This window comes from Ciconia boyciana, chromosome 7 (genome assembly GCF_034638445.1).
Source record: "Ciconia boyciana chromosome 7, ASM3463844v1, whole genome shotgun sequence".
Classification (NCBI taxonomy): Eukaryota; Metazoa; Chordata; class Aves; order Ciconiiformes; family Ciconiidae; genus Ciconia; species Ciconia boyciana.
Window position 1 is genome coordinate 20,468,869 of NC_132940.1, and position 22,128 is coordinate 20,490,996.

The window sequence follows — 22,128 nt, forward strand, 5'->3', positions numbered from 1 at the left end:
AGTTAGCAAATGTTCTCATCCAGCTTGTTACATTTGGCTATTTATATTATATTAATCTCTATTGATTTTTTGGAACACTATTGGAAAATCTACTGAAAATAGCATGATGACACTCTTTAAACAAATTGTAAATAGAGACTTCTTTTATGAAAAGTCACAGAATCTTCTAATGCCAATAGACAATAATATAACTTCTGGAAACAGACTAGGGATTATAACCTACTCTTTCTTTGCAAAATCTTCCACAGGAAGTAAGATGTTTTCTTCAAATCTGGAATGGTAGAGTTTAGACTCCTGAGAGTGACTTATGCACATTTAAAATATTAATAACTTCCAAATGCATGTATTCAATATGTAGAAAGACAAGACTAATAACTAACAGCATCTGTACATTTGTGGGCATATTGTTAATGTTGTGAATATGGTGCAAAGGTGTTTCTGATCACACAGCATCTAACTTAGAGTTCTCATCTTTCAAACACTATCCATGATTCAGTTAGAGCTATTTTGGCACACAATTTTTTTTCTTCCTAGTCACACTTAAAAAGTCGGAAAGCAGACGGTAGCTATGCTTAGATGCCGTTTATAGTACTGTTAAACCCATGGCTAGAGGAACAAGGTTACACATTTTGGACCCGTGCCCTCTGCATTGTTCTACCTTCCAAGAATACATGTGGACTCAAAAGGGCAGGAAGGCCCTGGCCTGCATGCTGGCAGAAACTCTGTCAGGGCCCCTGTAAATAGGTAATTCTCTTCTAAGTGCTTGTTAACATTCAGAGTTTATCTACAGTGTGCATACAGCCTGTATACTTGAAACTGGTGTCTTTGGGAAAAAAAAAAAAGTGTTTAGTACCCAAGTATGGACAAGGCAACTCTGATTACTGTGACTTTATATAGGCCAAGAGGAGTGTAAAATAAAGCTGCTAGTTCATATGAACCTGTAGCTGTTAGACCTCAAATACTCAGCTACAACCTTTTGTTACACAAGTTTTCTCTTTGAAAACCAGAATCTACTTCAAATCCACTAGAAATTTTTTCTGAAACTTTCCTTTATAGGATTTTTCATTTAATGCCCTTCTTTCCAAAACCTGAACTTGGCAGATTTATTATGGGTCCTCTGTTAATTTGGTGCCTGAAAGGAGAAACCTGCTGCTGCAGGACTCATGGGCCAATCTGAATATGAAATGCATATAGATTTTCCAGCAAGTGGGACAATATAGTAAGTATTTGTTAGAGAACTGAATGTCATATTGCCTTTAAAGATTCATTAATATGTGGGATAATTGGAGGAAAATGTAGATCTCAGTTACTTTGAGACCCTACTTTCTGTTTAATTTAATAGATTCCTTCTTTTTGACTCTTCCCCCCCCACCACCTGTCATTGTATAAGTGGTTGGATGTAGCGTAAAGAAGAGACGATTGTCTTCCACAGAGGTATCTGGATGCAGTTGAGAATGTCTTTGGAAACTTCCTACCTTAAGCACAGCATATAAAGTTGCGAATGGCAGTATCTCCTTGTGACTGTGATCTCTTTTTCAGGACAGTGTCCACTTTCCACGCCTTGGTGGTTGGTGGGTTTTGCCTATATATTTTGTTGTACGATGACGCTGTTAATGCTGACCGTCTCTGGTAAGGCATGTTACATATATATTGTGTTTACACAATAAAATAACATAAGTGAGAAGGAAACAAAATGCTGCAGTATATTAATTACTGAAATAATTGTTTCATTTCCCATTAAAATATGCAGCTGTGATGTGTCCATTTTTAGGTCTGTACTATTTGATAATTCCAAATTATTCTGTCAGTATTAATGTCTTAGTGCATTGTGTCTCTGTGGAGTGGGATAGATAAAATACAAGCAATTGATTTGAAATAGCATATTAAATTACTAAAGCAGAGAACCAAGAGTGTAACTGGAAGTCAGTATGACTGAAAGGATGCTATTTACTATAACCATTTTAAAGTGAAATTGAAATGCTGTTGCAGGTCTGGAGGGTGGGGAGGAGGAAAAAGAAGCTGGAGGGGCCTATTATATGTATAAAATATGTATGTCTAAATTGATAAATTAAGATGTTTATATTTCCACCTCCCATAAAGCTTGTATCAATCTTTGGTTTAAAAAAAGTATGAAAGTTTCAAGTGCTGTCTTCACAAGCAATAGGAATATTTAATAAATGGACTTCTAATATTTTCTCTAGTTAAAAAAATATTCTATATTAAGCTTATCTTTTCTTGATTTCTAGTTATATTTTTTTGTTTCACACTTTTTTGAGGGAGGACGAACAAGATGTGTTTGTTTTAGTCAAGTTAATTGTAGATTGCTATTGGTGTTTTGACATTTCACTCTGAAACTCTTTCCCTGTAGAAGGAAGAGGCCGTATTTTTCCGAAGGCTAACTAACTACTTTAAGTTTAATTTCATATTTCTGTCATAGACTGTTGTTTTTAACCTTGTCCAAAGGACCATGCTGTGAGTCAGTTTAAACTTCCATAAATTTAACATCTGATGCTTGTTCTGCTCTTTTGATATTGTAAATTAATGAGAGTGCAGCGTGGACTAGACAGGATTGGGTGCTTGAACTGCTCTGCCACTGACTTGTTATGTGGCTTTAATAAATGTGACACTAATTCATAACACAAATTTAGGCAGCTTTGGCCTCTTCTGTATGTAGTGATATATGATTAAATTGCTGGCTAGTTTGGATTTTTTTCATTGCATTCTGGTATCTTTAGAGGGACCAAATACAGTCTGAATATCTTATGAGATCTGTTAACCATGTTGAAAAGCAGTGCGTTATTATAACTCTCTCAGTGTGTGCTGTGGTAAGCTTTATCAGATAGGAGCTTTTATCCTGGTTTGTTTGAGTAGACCTTGTTCTAAAGAGTACAAAAGAAGTCATGAATGGCAGAAATAAAAGCCTCTTGATGATGATAGATAAATTGAGTCTTCACGTTTACTAAATTTTCCTGGTATAATTCCAGGAAAAATTCAAATTAAGCAGAAATTGAACCACTTTTTTCTTCTTAGTAAGTTTGAGAAAAGTTCTGTTAGATATTTTTGTATACTGCATTGAAAACTTCATCTTGCTTATGGCACCTTAGCATCCTAGATTATGTAAAAACATTAAATCTTAAAAGACAAAATCCATCTGCCTTTGGGGGAATTTTTTTCTGTATTTCTACTATTGCTTCTAAATAGTTCCTTCTGTTTGGATACATTTACAATGATTGCTATCAGTGGTTTTATTTACATTTGGTAGATTAAGGAAAACTTTATATATTTAAAAATCTAGTGGAAGTATATCTAATCTGTGTTTTAAATCAAAACTTCAGGTTCATTTCATGGCAGTATTTCTGTAAATTTTTTCTTGGTCAAAATTATCTTAGTGGTTTCAGGAATTTGTCAATTAGAAGTGCACAGAACACACTAGATGTGGAAATCAGTATTTTTAGCTATTAAACTAATAATTTTAAAATGTGTGAAGTATCACTTAATGTGTTTTAAAGCAGTTGCAATGATTTGAATTCATGTTCATGCAAGTGATTAATTGCAAAGGAAGACTGAACATAATATTGCCTATGGCTTTACAAGTACTTGTATGCAGCCTTCAAGTAAAATACAACTTTGTGTTAGGCTTTCTTCTGCCAGTGAAGCCAGAATTGTAGGGTGGTTTCCTCAGGATTTGCAGATATACATTTTCTTCTAAGGCTGACTTTTACATTACTCTTAAAAATGCGATGGTTAGCATTAGTCTATGTATTCCCCCATATGTCATATTGGTTCCCAGTACACAGTAATTAAAGCCTTAACTGACCATGTAGAACTTTAACCATTTTTTTTCTCCAGTCTGTTTTATGGCTCAGCTGTACATTAAATCTTAAGTTGCTTATCATTTTTACATTGATTTGTAGCTGAATCCACATAGTCTTGAGTTTAATTGAATAAGACTGAAGAAGAAATAAACAAATTATACGGAAAATGCCAGATGGACTGTTGCAAGGCTGCTCAGTCTGGAAATCTAATGCCCTTTTGAAATGCAGGCATAAGCTGTGGGACTTGGTGATTTACAGATATGAAGGATGCATAAGGCTTTCTGTAGGAGTCTCTTATTAACAATAGAAGAAACATTTGCGAATCTAGTTTCAGTAGTTTGTAAGTAAATGTCCAGGAATCCTTCATGCAGTTTTCTTGCACTCTTCTAGCCCAGGTAGCCTGAAAACATTACACAGATGCTCCAATTTTAGACTTCTGGGAAGGTTTTGATACAGACACTCTTTCCTTCTAGTTATTGCCACCATCTTTGTGTAGTCATTGACTGTATGACAGTATCCAATCAGTTCTTTTCTATGGAGTTTAAAGATACCTATATCTATAATGGAGAATCACAAGTTCTGAGCCTCTATGTATGTCAGCCTAACTTCTGGGTTCACGTGAAGCTTAAATGCATGGTAATGATGATACCCATATGTCTTGAAAGGGATCAGGACTCCTGCTAAGAGTTTAGGTTCAGTGGAGGGAGGATGTGGTATTACTATCAGGTAATGCCTGAAACTAGATACGATAGATCCTAACAAAGGATAATAAATACTGGAGCATTGATAAATTATAGGGAAGCATCAATGTTGTGTACATACACCTTTTTTGATGGTCTAGGACTTCTCGTAACACTTTGCCTTTTTTTCTATACGTAGTACAGACTAGCTAACATAGACGATGTAGAGATTGTTTTTGAGGTGGTGAGAATAACACAGTAGAAAATGTGGAGGTGGTAGAGATCAGAAAAGGAGAGGGAGAAGATGTAAATAAGTGAATTAAGTTGTAGCTTCACAGAAGAGCAGGCTTTTGCATATGACTGTCCACTTTATAGTCATTACACTTTCTGAAGTCTGATGTTTGATTAGCATTTTACTTTTATCTACTATGATTCTGTATCTGCAAAGTATCTGCAAAGAAGTTTGAAGAAAGTCCATCATGCGGACTTTTGTTTGTTATATCTGCCTGTGCGTGTTTGTGTGTAATTCATTTGCCACACATACCTCCTTAGCAATCAGAAAAGAGATAGCTCTTCCCTTTTGCTTATTCAAGTCACTCCCTGTTTGTCAGTCCTGGCTCTTGCTTGCATCAAAACTAGGCTGCAAACATCAGGGCTCATAAGCTCCATTGCACTTTCTGTTCAAGGAGACAGGTCAGGAAATCTAGAAGATTTTACACTAAATTCTAAGTTTTTCATAATTGAGATTAATTTGGGATTCTAACATGGACTATTCTTGAAGGGAGGTGACAGATGGGAAGTGCAGCCATATATGTTGTTGAAGTGTTGGTTTAGAAAGTCTAGAGAAGGTTTGTTGCAAGGTGGCCATTCTCATGGAAAGAACAAAGGGAAGTGAATCATTCCCTGTCTCAGCCAGTTAAGTCATGTTTACCAATATCACGGAACCAATTTCATATACTCGGTCCTTTGCATCTTCTCTGGAGAAGAATATGAAGGTTTTTGAGTGCAGGCTCAACCTTGGTGATGGTGTGCTGAAGTGTGTTGGGAGCACTTATAAGTTTGGTTATGATGTTGCCGCTGCCACAGCTGGGAGCTCTAATGGGAGGGCTGTAGCTATTTAAATAGTTTCTGCTAAAGTTGAGAGAACACATCTGTCTGTGCTCTGCGTGTAGTTGTGACTTGTAGAAGAGCTACACCCAAAGAAGCACTCAGCCCACAACCTATGTAGCTCATGAAACCAGGTTTTGAAGCAATGGAAAAGTGTTCCTGTCTCATGTTGTAGTTAAGAGAGCCTCTATGGCCAGTCTTAAGAGGTGGAGTGAGCTCCAGGCTCTCCTGGTAATGTTTTTCCTCACCTAATGGCAGAAGTCTGGTTTTGTGAGTCCTTCTATTTTCCTGTAAGCTGCCCTCTCACTCAGGCAAGCAGTTAGTTTTAGACACTAAGAAAGCCTTAAAATTTAGTGAACAGATTGTAGTAATACAGGAAATATCTTCCACTGCTTCATTCCAATAGGATTAAAAAATAATAGCTAGTACTGCTTTCTAGCTGAAGTAGTCTTTGTATTGGAGGTGGCTGTATGCACAGTTATGTTCCTTTTTTCTCGAAAGGTTTACAACAGATTGCTTTCACAGCTTGTCTTGAGCAGTCCACATTTTATAAATCTGTAGACCTATCACTTGAAGCTCGATTCATACTTGCACAAAACACATCTAGATTAGTTGCACAACTTGGTTAAAAAAAAAGTTATGATCTTTATGCCGAGGAAAAGAGGTTTGCTTACCAAACTCCTCAAAGTAGGAAGGCACAGAGGACGCTGGAGGAAAGAACAAACATTACTTGCTGTAATGTGGATGCTTCCCTTTGAGCTGTATTCACAAGTTTGTGTTTGGTGAGCATCCTAGAGGAACTGAAGTTGCGTGTGTGCTACTAAGAGCTTTGCCTGCTGAATGTTTGGCACCAAAAGGGAAGGGACAGAAGGTGTGAAACTACTCTGAAAAGCATTTCTCCTCGAAGGTTCCTTGGCTCCAAAGAACTGGCAATTAATTCCTTTCATGTCTCCTTCTACTCTGTTTATCCCTATAAGCATCCATCCTCTTATAAATATGAAAAGCACCAGCTGAGCTTATTTTTGTCATCCTTAAAGTTTTAACACTGGCAGAAAAACAAAAATGGAGACACAGAGTTTCAGTTAAAGTGCTAAGAGAGGCTGCCTGGGCTGTTCTCCTTTATCCTCTGTTTCTAGAGAAGCCAGCTCAGGGTACTTGCTGGGTTTCAGTTCTAGTCTCTAGCAAGGTTCTTGGGGCAGTCTACCCCAAGGCAGGGGGTAATCCTGATGAGGGTAGTTAGTAGATGTCTTATATCTGGGTGGAAAAGGAATCCATTTTCATGTCTAGGACCTTTCTTAACCAAATCTCGTAATGTCTTGCTGATGGGCCAAGAATAAAGTGGCCTGATGACCATTATGTGTTTGATAGGTGTATGTCCTTTGCAAATGACCTTGTTACAAAGGCTGTAACTGTGTATTTTTCGTATGTTTACAGGGGTGACCCTTCAATTGTGAAACTGAATATTGCTATTACCACAGGCTACCTCATTTCTGGTAATTATGCAATGTGTATATAACACACAACCTGTATCTTGTCTATAAACAAAATTTATATTGAGTCACTATGCCTATATATTTATACTGAGCCACTATGCTGGAGATGTGATATGTGTATACAATACAGTTTCTCCATCAGCAATTTTAAAAGCCACAGTAGTTGTAGGTTGTGGTGAAGTCACAGGATCTTGCCAGCGGATGTGAAAGATGGAATGATATCTCCCCAAGCACTGAGGAAGTGCCACTGTGTGGCTTTATGATGGTTTGATACACAACCACCAACTCCAGCTCAGTTTTGTCCTTCAGCCAATTGAGAAGGTGTTAAAACAGTGCCCTTCACTCCCTTCAGGGTGTCTACAACTCATAGGTCTTTTATCATATGTTTCTTCCTGTGACCTCAGAATGCTGGCAGAAGAATTTTAGTAACCCTCAATACAAGCTGAGGCAAATGATACCATAGGATCCTGCCCACCCACCTTTTAGTCTCACTTTAAGCCAAAATTGAGTCATGTATAAAACATGGAAATTTTAAATTATTTTCTTGGTACGGCATTTACCCCTACATGTATTTAGTGTTCTTAATTATTTACTGTCAACTAAAATTGGCATGGGAATTTGGCTACAAAATGCTTTGGAGCTTTCTTTTATGATGTGTGGGGATAATGCTGACTTATCAAAGCAAAAACTTGTGATTTGAACTATTTTTGGGGAAAACTCATGTTAGGATGGAGTCTTTGGTCAGAGGGTGGGCCATGGACTTGATTATCTTTCAGACTAGATTTCTCACCCCAATGGAACTGATAATCTGGTGATCAGCACACCCAGTTAAACTGTGGGCTAATTTAAGTCTCCATTTTTTCCATAAGAAGAACTTCAGCTCCCATGTTTGAATTCATTGGTATCTATTTTTGAATAATTATGCATTAGACTTTCATTATGAATTAATGAATGCCTTTGAACAGAGACCTGAACCTGGCCACTCATTCCCTCTCACTTCCTTATGTAGTTAATGTTTAATTATTAATAGGAAGTGGAGTGGTTATGTCAGATGATATAGAGTCCTGCCTCAGGATAGCTAATATAAAAGATATCAAGGCACTCATTGGAGATATGAAAGGCACAGGGGTAAATTCTTTGAATTGGAACCTTGGTCACTAATATTCCGGTCCCAATGACTCATTTGGAGAAAGTAGGGGCAGAAACTGCTTGTTCCAGTATAGAAAAGAAAATCTTCTGAAGTCTCAGACCGTCATGGGACAAGAAAGAACTTTTCTGTCAAAGCTTTCTGTCTAACATTAACTCAGGTCCACTATATCACTTTTGCAGTAATTGGAAAATTGTGATTAAATAAAGCAACCATGCTTCTCATTCCAAGTACCCCTTGCAAAATATTTTTGGTAAATGGTTCCCTGTTTGCTAATATAACTACTTTCTGATTCAGAAGTTCCCCGTAATAGATCCCTGCATTTATTGCATGTATTTGTATATTGGCTATGTCCCCTGTAGCCCCCCCTGCCCCCCTTTTTTTTTTGTCACTTGTTCCAAATTTTTGGGTTTGTAAGTGTGAAGTCTTACTTTTTTCTTCCACAAAATTTCAGCTAAAGCTATTGCCTCTGTACTTCCATTGATGTGGAAAGTAATAATTTATGGCAACTGTTGGAAGAATACTGTTGCTTAATGCTTTGACTACAGTAAAGTCTTCAGGATAAAGATGTTCTCTTCAGAGATAATTAATTCAGAGAGTTTCTACTGATGCTATATGTTGGCATTTATACCTCTAAAACTTAGGGAAACACTATTCTGAGGTCAATGGTAGTATAATAAATTGTTATTTATCATTATTTCTTTTCTCTTGTAGATTTGTTGCTTATTATTTACTACTGGAAGGCAATTGGTGACAAATTTTTTGTAATACATCACTTGGCAGCTCTGTATGCTTACTATTTTGTACTGGTGAGTGCTCTATTTTCCAGTAACATAACAAGCAGATGAGATTGAAGACAATGCTTTTATAGATCTCATTTGCTTAATGTTTAAAAAAAATCTTCACTGGTTGTTGTATTAGCTTTGTGAAAGTCATATTTACATTTTCAGTCATCATTACTTTCTAAATAGTTTTATCAGTCATTTGTGTAAGTGCATGCCTTTTCAATGTTGCAGTCCTTCAACAAAAACGTGTAACTTCTTTAACTGCTGAAATTAAAACTCTTCTCAGTTTTTGCTGTAGAGAGACTTTGACAGAGGGGCTTTTCACATGGTTATAGAAAAGGGTTTCAAATAAAAACATAAGTCTGAATATTTAGTTGGAAAATTTGAAGGAAGTGATTTCAAGTGGTTATGTTCTGCTTGTGATTGTATTTGCAAGGCCGTAGGTCAGTGATCCCTAACTCTGGTGAATCTACTACAAACAGCTGGGTGTGTTTTTTCCAGGGCGTTGTTTTTTTTTTTCTTTTCCCATTTTTATTTTCTTAAGAAAAATGTTATGACACAAACTGATCCTCTGAGACTTCTTGTTTAAGGTTACTTTGGTGGTGAAACGATGGATGATTAACTGTATATATCTATAAATATCTGTGGCGTACATACATTGAAGGGAAAAGGACACTGTTCTAGGATAAAGACTTAGTTACTCTTTGTGCTGCTGGAATTTCTCAAAGATGCCCATGTGACTTGGTAGAAATCCCATTGACCTCCAGAATAATGCTCCCGAATTTATTCTGAAAAGCTCATTCAGTAAATAAAGACATCTTACAAAATACAATTTACTTCATTTACCACATTTCTTTCCCTGCTTACTGTGTGAATCCCAGGCTTACAATATTAAAAGTGTCGAGAAGCCAGATTACTGTCAGATTTCCCATGTAACGGTTTAAAGGGGACAAGTAAATACTGTTTCGGGTTGAAGATAATTAGGTCTGCTAATATTATGACGGATGAAAGTGAATTAGAGCTGAATATTAGAGAAATGAAAATACCACTACCAAGGCTAATCCCTGATGCAGAAAATTTATTAGTTGTTTCTGAAGTAAATAGAAAGCGCAGTGTTAGTGTGAACTTCTTTCAAAGCAGTTCTTATTATCTGGATCTAGCTCTGCCCTTGGATGTCTGTGTGTTACTCTCATTCTCTTATCTTCAGAGAAAGTTACTCATAAGTGTCTTATTTCAAAAATTGCTCTTGAAGATAGGAGAGAATTTGGTTAAGAACACGGATTTTCTCTTTGGTGTAATGCAATCTGACATGAAATGCCTGAAGTAGTGGGTATTGGCATGCTCAGTGGGGGAAAGAGGAATGATGACACACACTCCATAGGTAGTTCAGGAGACCTACTGAAATTTTTTAAAAAAATCTTTTTATCTCTACATCTGCAAACTGTTGCTTACCCAGCCATTGTGTGATGGGATACTATTTGCATCACAGCCAAATGGTAAGGCAGAGAATATGCTGTATTTTGTCACTTGGAGGAAGGTGCTCAGTTACAACGTGTATCAGTGTAAATGTGCCACGCAGTTATCTGGATACCGGCACGGAGAAGATGTGCTCTTCTTCCAACCCACAGGGCACGGCAGGGACTGCGACAGAGCTGGTGGAAAGGGTTTCCCCTGCAGTGGGGAGAAGCGAAGAAAGGGCTTTATGTGCCCTTTCTGCTGCCAAATAAGAGCTGGGAATTCATCTTCACTTTGGCAAATTATGTTCCTGAAACAACGCAGGGACATTTCTCTTTAGCTTACAGTGTTTCTGTTTGGGCTTGTTTAAACACTGAGAAATCAAAAATATTTATCATTCTCTTAGACAGTAATAGTATTGATATAATTATAACCTTGTGCCAGTCTTCTCTAGCTAGCTTTCCCTGGCCACTTAACTGCAAGTCTTTTAAAGATTTATTTCAAGTAAGAAGCTACTGATTTGAGATACCTGAAGGACAATTGCAGATTTTGTAGTAAACCTCATTTGGAAATTGTAAGGAAGCTGGCCACAGCTGGCAAACTTGCTTACTATCACTTTTAATAAAGAAGTTGAGACATTGTATCATTCTGTGTATACTTGAAGGCTTTAATCAAGATTTCACATCTACATTGTTGATTTTTGTATGTCTATTTTGTTTTGCTAACCAGAGCAAAGGTCTGTTGGCTTATTTTGGAAACTTCCGTCTGCTTGCAGAGTTCTCCACTCCTTTTGTCAATCAGCGGTAAGTGGTTAGGGAATTTTTGCATAGTTCTTTTAAATTTCAATTAGTATTATTATTTCAGTCACTTAGGAAGCTTTTTTTATTGTTGAATGTCTGCTGAAAGGGAATTTATATATACCAAACTAAGGATTACTATATGGAAACCTTTTTTGCTATGAAGACTTTTTGCTGCTATAGCTGCAACAGTATAACTAATGTATTCACCCCTAATTTCCTTTTTAGGGTAGACCAGCCTTCATGTGAAATGCCAAATTTTTATGACACTACTGAACAAAAAAGTTCACAAATATGCTATTGTTTATTAGCTTTTGTATGTTTATTTAATTATTATAATAAAGCCATCATTTTCAATAAGGATTTTTTTTTTTAGTGTCATGGACCAGGGAAAGAAGCAAGATAACAGTGTCATCAGAATCCTAGAATGGAATTGCATTGCCCTAGATAATTTGAAGTTTATTTTGCAATACTGCGCATATATAGATCAATATTAATATATGCATATGTATACATAGAATAATATAAAGGTATATTCTTTATTTACTTTCAAAAATAGTTCTGGAAATTATTTTGAGCACTTAAATTAGAAAAATAGTAAAGCATCTAAATATATCTGGAATGGTTAATCTTCACACTTGTGATCAGAGAAGAAAGTGACAGAAGGCTCTTTTGCAGAGCTCAGTGACAGTTGAAGCCTGCCATGGCTTCTGCCATGGTTATAGCGTTGCTGCTAGAACTGCTGCTATGAGTATCAGAAAGGGAGCGTGCTAATGCCACGTACTGCAGGTATGGGAAAGCGGTCAATGGAGTTTCCTGGTGCTCTGGGGAGGGTGGCTTCTCTCCTTACTCCGTAGCTACCATGACCCAGCTGGGGACAGGGATTTGCCCCAGGAAGACTTCACCTCAGGAGAGGGGCTTTGGTATAGGGCAGTGCTGCAGTCCTCTCCTCTTCCTCCATTTTTTTGCAATGTAGGATCAGATCTTTCTGAATAGGCATCTATCAGATGCCTATTCCTCACCTATACTTTTTGGGGTGTGTTTCTACTTTACTGATCCTACATGTGTGGCATCTGTTTTCTTTTCCAGGTGTCTGGTAGAGAAAGGGTAAGGTTTGTAAGGCAAATAGGAACTGTAATCTTCCAGCAAACAGGATATCTGAGTGTTACCCATTACTGCATTGTGACTGTAAACGCTGAAGTATTTTATGAGACTGTAGCATTCCTCAGATCTCTAAGAATAAAAAAGATTGTGCTGAGATCCCTTTTGAACATTAGCTTGGCAAATTCAGCTTACAGGAGGGCAGGGTGGGATAATGGAGCTCTCCAGAGGTTGCTTTCATTTGCCCAAGCGCAGCTGAGTAGGAGATTATAGTCTAATGTAGTCTGTGCTCTCTGTGCACAGAGAAACTGAGGAGTAAATAAACACTTCTTTAAACTTATTTTATTAATACAAGGAAGAGGAGAGTAAGAAAATGAAAAAAGGTGGTATTATATTCTAGGTTTCTATATTGAAATTCATGCCCTAGTGAACGTCTGTTCTTCCAACTGACTTCTACCAAGATACGAATTCACCCTGGGTTTAAGTGGTACCTATACTGATGCTTACCTTTCAGACTGTAGTGTTAGGAAGTATTGTGATACATCTGGCTATTAAAAGTAATATATGTTATACTTTTAAAATGCATACAGTGAGATCATGTGTCTTTGAATACCCACATTTACTGCTTTCTCAGAAAAACTGAAATCTCTGTAGGAGATAATAAAGTCCTTTGCACTATGGGATGTCATCTCATTAGTGCATGAATGTGGTTTGTTTTGGTTTGTTGTTTTTTTTTTTCATTAAATTTGAGGAGAACCAGACCCTTAAGACAGTAAGTAGTGGATAATGATAATGACTTACATTATGTTTCTTGTTTGCATTCTTAGTATTAGCAAAAGAGCTATTATTAAAATATAAAATGATATTCTAATCTCAGAACTGTAGTATTTTCTTTGTATTTCTTACCTGTGTTGTTAGGGATATCTAATTGGAGGTTGTCTCCATGCCAAGCATTTAGATCTTTTAATGTTAGTATCAGCATTTATGTAATTAATTATGAACTGTGGTGGGTAAAGTTGTAATAATAACTATGATTTACTGACTTTTATTTTTTTTAATTTGCTGGGAGAGGGAAGTTGTTAGGCAGCTGTCCGATTACCCTTTTTTCTAACACTTACCTATATTGGCACATCTCAGTGTATTTTAAAACCTTTTTTTTATATTACTTTTGGAATCTTCATTGTATATATCAGCGAAAGTACAGGCTCTGATTGTTAGTCTGGCCAAATATATCAGGGCTCTCTCTTCATCATCCCAGTGTTTCTGTGGTGAGGTATCTTACTTCCAGGCTGGACTGCCACCTGGAGTGCCTAGGTTTTAATTGTCTCAGTTGCACTCTTAATGAATTCCTGGAGTATTTCTGTTAGAGCTAGATGTCCGGCAAATCTTTTTCGTATGTGTGTAATCACCTAGGTTGTAATCTGTGGGTAATTAAATTTAAAAATGACTTTAAAAAACAGTTTTAGAACTGTTACTTTGTTAAATAGTTTTACTCTCATATCTTCTTGAAAATAAACTGATTATTCCACTTCCCTCCCCATCCCCCATCATGAAGACAGTGACTTAAGTAATTTTCCTCCAGTCCTGTCTTTAACCTGCCATTGTTGCACAATTTTTCCTTGCGTTTATTCTGGTTTAAGTGTCAATGATAAAGAAATAGAGGAGTTTGTTCCTTTTTCTAGGAATTCAACCTGCAGGTTCTGTGTGCTAGGCAATAGATAAGTTATGCTTGTCTACTAAGGAATTAATATGCAAGAATTTTTCTTTTTAAAGATCACTTATGACCCAGTAGTAGTAGTGGGAGAGGGGGTTTTTAAATTTATCTTTTTCATTGCATGTCACATAGCTGTGACATGACCCAGTGCCATTTACAATGTCTGGTTCTGAAGTTCTGGTTTTGGGCTGAACAGAAGTGGTCAGAAAATCCCAAATCAGAAACTGGAAATTAGAGCTCTGTCTAGATTACTGTATCCAAATACAATACTAGAATTGCTTTCAGGGATACAAATAGAATTTTAGTTGCCCATTGGTGCAAACTATAGTAACAAGTAATAAATTTCTATTTATCATTTGAAAAGAGAATTTGAATTGTAGTGTATTACACAATAGCCACTGAAATGCACACTGGTTGTCAATTGGTTTACAATTCAAATCAGGATTTTCTACATGTTATTCTGCAGTGTACTGGATATCACACACTGCTTAAGTGGGGAAAAAAAATGCAGCTATGCAGAAGAATTTGCAACTAAGCCAAGACACAGTGCTATAATTTAGAAATGAGAAGGGTAGAAGCAATTAATAAATTAAATTATTAATTAAAAAAAAATAAAATCCTTTTTTAATGAGATGGCTTCAAGTCTGTCTGGTATCTGTGAACACTTCTTTTGCAGGTGGTTTTTTGAAGTACTGGGATATCCCAAATCTTCAAAGGCCAACATCATCAATGGTGTGCTGATGACAGTTGTGTTCTTCGTGGTGAGGATTGCCGTCATGCCTATATATTACAGCCATGTAATTTCTTCATTTGGAACAGAGGCTTTCCAGAGATTAGGCTTTGCAGCACAGAGTGCCTGGATTATCTCAAGTGTTGTCTTGGATGTTATGAACGTGATGTGGATGGTCAAAATTGCAAAAGGATGCTACAAAGTCATTTGTCTTATTGGACAGGAGGAAGCCAAAACTCACAGAAATGGAAAATCTGACTAGAAATCATAGGCATAAAATGAAATTTCTGCTATGAAAATAATTTGGGTTCACTGAAACAGTGCACATTTCTGCCATGGAATGCTCCTCTTAAGGAAACAAGGTATTACCTCTGTACTGACCTTACTCTTTCCCTAGCCACACTGCCTGCACACCCAGGGCCCCACTTTACGGATCCTGTCCGGTGAGGAATAAAAGCAAAAGCTCACACAAATGAGTTCCATGTGTCTGTTCTAAGCAGTTACAAGCTACTGAAATGAGAACGGAGCAGACCGATTACTTGCTTGTTGTCCACCAGTGTGTTTGAAGTGTTTCACTCAGGTTTCTCAGATTAATGTGTTTTATAAATCCAGTGAATACTGACATCTCTCTTTTTTTAGAAAACAAAAAAAATCCCTAAACTCCTGATATGGTGCATTTTTCCTGGCACATTTCTATGTTTTCTTCTAGGAATAGCAATCAAGATTTCATTCTTGACAACTTTTTAATTTTTGCAAGAAAAGCTAAAAATTTAGCTTTGATTCTGTGAAGTCTTTTACTGCGTTTTGTTCCGCCTTATATGAATGCAAACCATTTTGGGAAATTTATGAAATAGTTTTACCTAAGATGCTGTATTATAAGACTACAGAATATCTTAAAAATTGTTAAAATTCTCTGATTTTGATGGGAAAGATTAACTTTTGCTGTGTTAGATTACATGCATCTTCTAAATTGCCCATGGAATTTTTTTCATAAGTTAGTATGTGTGGAAACAGCATAATTCTTACTGGAGTGCTTTTCCCTTTGCTGCTACTACCTTTGAGAAGTGCTGCAGCTCTTCTCAGAGTTTTTTTTAACCATTGGCTATTTGGATGCGAAGTTTAATTGTAAAGAGATAAAATTCTTCTGTATATTTGATGTGTAACTTACAGTAATACTTTTTTTCTTTTATCGCAGAAATGACCCATTTGATAGGAAGTGTTGAGGTTTTTGGTCACATTTTCCGTGTTAATCACATCAGAAATCCGAGGGGTTGACTAAAAACATTATTGAATTAACTGTGACAAACTTCTGTAAAGTTGTACAGTAATTCTGTAGAATGACAGTTTACTTCTATAGGCACAGCATTTTATTTTTTTTAAAGCAGGTATTTGTCAATAGGTACTCTGTTCCTTCTTCTGCAAACTTAAAGGTTCGGAGGCCATCAGAGAGAAATCTTACCATCTAGGAATAGTCTAGAATCTAATTTATAATACAATTTGAGGAAATTCTGGGTTTTGTTTTATTTTTAAATGATTTTGAGAGCTGTATTTGTGTGTAGTTTGGTTTTGTGTTGCTTACTTTAAACCATATCTGAATTGGGACTGATTAACTTCTGGGTTTTTTTCGTTGGTGTTTGGTTGGTTGGTTTTTTTTTTTTTTTTACATGTTATTAGTTATACCTTCTGGTAAGGTGTGCTGAAAGTATCCATTTTCACTGAGTACTTTAGTGCACATCCCAATTATTGTAGCAGACTGTTTAAGCAATTTATTTTTAAACAAAAATATAAAATATTTACCCTGTGTAGGATAATTAGTTTTCCTCTTGTCCTGTTCCCTCTAATGAAGCTGGGTGACATGAACTTTCCCCTCTGTAGTCAGAGGTGTGAGTGCCCCGATACTGTGCTCTCCGGTGAGGGACGCAGCGTTCCCGTCTTCCAGGAATCAGATGTCTGTAAGACCCCAAGAGGACTGCGTAGGCTGAAATGCCTTACCACCCAAGGTGGCTGCGATGAGTTTAGTCCCCCAGTTAAAATTATGTCAGGGAGTATTGTTTGGGCTAGCATAATACGCACTTTTATAATCCTAGTTCCACTGTTTAATGGGGCAGGCGTTTTCCCACGATCCTGCCTTGTTAAGGGGGGTATCAAGGATTGTTAAGACTTCTGGGTTTTTTTAGATTCTGTGCTTTTTAATACTTCACAAGCCTGCAGACAAAAGATCTGTTTATGCCTTGGGAAAGTTAGCAATTAATCTGTTTAGCTGTGTGATTTGAGTGAGAGCAGTACCTTATTTGTTTACCAGTAAATCCCTAGTCTTTGTGAGTTGATCCTGCAACCTGCTTTGCTGAAAGAAACAGACTCCCTTTTATACTAATTTGCAGAACCTGCTATCTTTTAAAATAGTGGTTTCAGTGTATCTAATGCAATGTCCAGGCTATGTACAAAGGCTCTATGTTTATATCACCTTTATGGTTTAAAGGTGTAATTGAAATACTTTTTTCTTGTGGTTTTTAAGTCACTAGATCAGGGATTCATTTTGTAATAGCTTGTTCCTTTCTAAAATAAATTTTAAATTTGTAAATTCAAACATTTTGGAGAATATGTTTGAAAGTAGAAGTCTGCTTTTGTTATTTGGGAAGTAGGATGAAAAAGAACCGGTAAGGAAGATGATTTGGTGCAACTCTTAAGGTGATAACTCATGAAAACTTTCTGAAATTCATCCTTTCTTAGCATTAATCTTTAACATTTCAGTATTTTAAGTTTTCTGTTTTCAATGGAGAACATTAATTAAAATGGTCCATTTCCTTCACTTCTAGATAGACTTGTGTCTGATAGGGGGGGAAGGGGAAAGAAAGTCAAGCTATAATAAAATTAAGTTAAAACTAGATTGAAAAAAAAAAACCAAACCAAACCCTGCATAATACACATTGGGCAACAATCCAGAATGGAAGGTCAGTGGTATAATTATTTTAAAATATGTAATATTTTGGATTGCTGTACAAAATTAGTGTAATTAAAACAATATTTTGCAATGCATTAGGTTTCAATTTTATAATTTTTTAATTTAATGTATTACAGTTATGTCCTGATGCATCTACTATGTGTCAGAAGACACCTTTCTCATGAAAAAAATTATTAACACATATTCGGCAAGGACTATAGTAAACAATCTGCAAAGTTGTGATGTAGTGAATACATTAGTATAGGGCACTTTTAACCTGCCATTAAAAGCTTATAATACAGCGAATTAGATAGCTGCAGCACCCATTTTTCAATTGCACTTTATTAATTTCAAAACTGTGGTGAAATATTGCTGAAATTTAATGTTGCAACCTTGTGTCTTTTTTATGCAAAAAAGTAAATGCATGATAAGTAGCATTGTAATAAATGCTACCTTTAGAATGTAATATTATCTTATCAGTGGCTTAAAACTTCTATTTTTAACACATGCATTGTCTAGTGTAAAAGCAGACTCTTGGTATGTCACCAGGTGTCTTTGCCATGGACGTATCGAATGGAAGGAGTTAATCTTGTAAAAAATGCTCAGATATCTTGTTTGTCTTTTCTTTTACATTCTTCAGTATCAGGTGACATAAAATTAGCATGATGATCATGGGAGAGTCTATTTGTACTGGTAAGGCTGTATGTAGGAATGCAAGTTTCCCTTTTTTTTTTTAATGGCTTTACTTCTTCATCAAAAGATGAGTAAATACTACTTTCAGAACTACTACAGGGGAATGGTAGGTCAAGTTTTCCTTTTATAATTGATTTGTGGATACAGTACTTGTAGAGAGGAAATGCACTTCAAATACTCATTTTCTCAGTGAGCGTTGCAGTGGATTTCAATGAAGTTGAGAGCCTTACACTACAGAGATGCTTTATGGGTTATCTGTGTGCATTCTTCAGTGGTAAGAATTACATCTCTGAAGCCTACTCTACCTCTATAAATACATGCTATCTCGAGTGAGGTCAATAATTTAATAACTTAATTGCTTAAAAAATAAAACCTCTTGAATAATGAAAAATATCCTATGCACAGGAAAATGAGAGGAGCTGACATATATAAATTTTTAACAATTCCAAATTTTGTATTAAAATTTATTAAAAATGAAATTAATTACAGTGTCTGGAAAAGAATTACTTCCGTCTTTACTTAGAAAATTATGGGGGAAGATTACTCATACTGCAGAACCAATGTTAACCTAAGAGTAAAAGCTTGCACAAGTGAGCAAATGCATTCAAGCAGGTTTAAAGAGGAGAGCTGGAGGAGACTTTGAGAACACAAATATAGAGATCCAGATGTCTTCCTACTGCTGTGGTTGGGACAGCAGCAGACTGATACGTAGCAGAAAGGTTTAGGTATTTCTGTATCTCTGTTCACAGTGGGAAAAGAAACTTTATTCTTTAAAATTTTCAAGCTGTATAAAATGGGTTATCAGTTGTTGATTGCTGTATGAAGAGGACTTTCTCATGGACTTGTGTGTGTTTAAGTGTATGTACATACAAGCTTCCCGTAAAAGATCATTTAGTAGAGAAGTTTGTAAAATTGTTTTGTGATGCTTCTGCTGAGCCATTCAGAAGAAAATAAAAGGCTGCTTGACAATTACTGCAGCTTAGGATCTGGTGCAGTGTTGGCTGCTGGTGAAAGCCATCAATAAAGCAAATAGAAAAGGACTAGAATTTTCAGATGAAAAAATGCAAGTGTAGAAGACTTTGAAAAGTATGGGCAGCCCTCTTGCATATTTTTAATAGCCTACTGTACAACATCATTATCTGGCTATGAGGAAGGAGTTGTTCCTGGTGGAGTGTCTCTATCTATGGAATATATTTGACAGCTGGAAAAAGAACGGTACTTCATTGCTGAGATCCTGACAGCAGTCAAATGGAAATAGTGATCAATATTTGTGAACTTTAACATTCATCCAAACCAGGGTAAAATCTCTTTGTTGGACAGGTGAAGGTCTTAGGATTTTCTAAAGCAACTTAAAAGTTCTTTTTATGGTAGAGAAGATGAAAGATGTGCTGCTTGGGATGTTTAGAGATCTGGGATTAAGCATCAAATCATACTTTTTAGGTGGTAACACTTGGTAAGGTTTCTTATCCATTACAAATCTCTACTAGCTACCTCCTTTGACATTCTTGCTCTATTTATAATAACCAAGCACTTTATAGCTCAGTAAAGAATGGAAGGTAGCTATGAAGAATAAATTGTATCGTTTGGTATAAGAAATATTTTGGCGAAATTTCTTCTGAGACCAGTTTCATTGTGTGATATCCTGCACTGAGAGGGCATCTGATTATAATGATGTATATAAATTTTTAATCTAGCTGTAATGTAAAGGAAATGTCTTGAAGAGAGTGAATTATGAAGAGTACAGCATGGCTTGGTATCAACCATATGATTCAGTGTGCTATTTATAACTTCCTACTTATTGAAATTGGAAATATAAAAGCAAATAAAATATTCTGTAATGTATCTTTATTTGTAATCTATGCGTGGGATGTCAAACATTGTACTTGTCTTGTGGACAGGACATGCTTTTACGAGCCTATAAATATTTAAGTATATGAGAATCTGCACCCAAGTGGAACATGTTGCATGTAAATTGTCTTCTAAGTTTTTAAATTTCTGTATTTTTAAACATTTGCTAGGTTTGAAAGCAACATTTAAATATTAATACTGAGCTGTAATACAGAACATAACATTTTGAATGCAATGTGGGATATATTGGTTTTATTTATTGTAACCCTATTCCAGTTTCACAAGATAAATCCATCCTATGATAGGGGGAAAGGAGGAAAAGGGCTAATCATGAGCTCGGCTATATAATTTGCACACTTAATATGCACACATCCAAATATCCTGGATTTTTTTCTAGCATGCATATACCAGTGTTTTGTTTAGTATTTACAGATACCTATACATGTAGAACAATTTAACACGTAAGCACAGCTAACCCGATATAAAACCAAATTACAAAAACTGTTGGGAACAAATGAGTTACAAGTTAGGCATAAGTAATGGAGCCTAAATGGAGCCTGTAATTCCAAAATGTTTATGTAAATCTTCTGTCTAAAAAGAAACTTGATAAATATATCTAACTCATGTGCAGAGCAAGGACGAAGACTGTAAATTCTGCTAGACTGATTTCTGGTAAATCTTGACAATCTGGTTTGCAGTAAGTACTAATACTGTCACAAAATGTCAGGATCACATTATTAAATTCAAATAGTAATGTGGCCTGATTGTTGCAGCAATCCTTATCACGGCACAAGAACTTAAAAATGCAATATAACAATTCTGCAGATCGGTGATAAAAGTAATCAGTCGTAGTGAGGCGAATGATTAAGTATTATGGGTTTAATTTTACTTTTTGTTATTAAAAAATCTCTGAATTATTTGTTTGCATTTCAGTGATATTGTAAAGCATTTCTGTATTTTGTTTGAACAGTTTAGGAGCGTGCACAAAATTATATTGGCTGATTTTTTTTTTTTTCCCCTTTGATATATGCAATAATGTCAATGAGCAATAAATTGCATGTTGTATGCAAGGTATCGGTACTTCATAATAAAGGAAAGGAACACAGTTTCTTATTTTGTGACTTTTTCTTTCTTAATATGGTAATAGGTTACGTACCTGTAATGAATGCATCATGAAAGAACACTTTTCTTTGGGTTCAGTTCAGAAACAACTGGCTTATATGGTATCTTGAAATTTCGTGCTGTATCTTTTTTGATTTAAAAAAAATGTGGGGAGGGAGTATGAGGTCTGAGCCACACTGTTGTTCAGGTGCCTGGACTTCTAAAGGGTGAAATTCTATGTAGGACATCACTGGGGCCAGGAATGTAACTTAAAGTATAAATTTTGTTGTGTATTGAGGAAAAACTTATACTGGATAGTATGATTATATTGCACTGTATTGTAATACCACATGTTTCAGGACATAAACTGGACAGTTGTCTGAAGGCTCTAGGGATAAAGAGCTACTGTTGTCAGCGTATTACAAATGTGATGCACTACACAGTCCCTTACTAAGGGGATACTGAATACTACTGAATACTAAGAGGGGCAATTAAGTTCCTTAATATGGCAATTCCTAGACTCTATATGTACAGTGAACGTATGCCTAAGAACCATGAACTGTGTGGTAAAACTCAGAGGTTTCTCTGAGCATCCTCGGAGGAAGTTACTGCTGTTTTATATCTTAACCATTGACTTCCAAACACAGGAATCGCTTGTGTTTCTTTGAGTTTTCTTTTGTATTATGCAATGATTAAGTTACTAGAAGAAACCACAAAGCAT

The 22,128-nt window shown here is 36.1% G+C and overlaps 1 protein-coding gene across 5 annotated transcripts in view; it reads left to right on the forward strand.

Moving 5' to 3' along the window:
* The window catches only part of TLCD4 (TLC domain containing 4), a 30,419-nt gene extending 9,037 nt beyond the window's left edge, over positions 1 to 21,382 (forward strand). For all 5 annotated transcript variants that reach the window (XM_072868365.1, XM_072868363.1, XM_072868362.1 and 2 more), the window contains 5 exons: positions 1,540 to 1,629; positions 7,037 to 7,095; positions 8,957 to 9,051; positions 11,212 to 11,285; positions 14,771 to 21,382. In XM_072868365.1, the coding sequence (XP_072724466.1) occupies positions 1,540 to 1,629; positions 7,037 to 7,095; positions 8,957 to 9,051; positions 11,212 to 11,285; positions 14,771 to 15,086 (634 nt within the window). In that variant the 3' untranslated portion in view covers positions 15,087 to 21,382. The remainder of the gene's footprint in view (positions 1 to 1,539; positions 1,630 to 7,036; positions 7,096 to 8,956; positions 9,052 to 11,211; positions 11,286 to 14,770) is intronic.
* Positions 21,383 to 22,128: the final 746 nt, after the last annotated feature.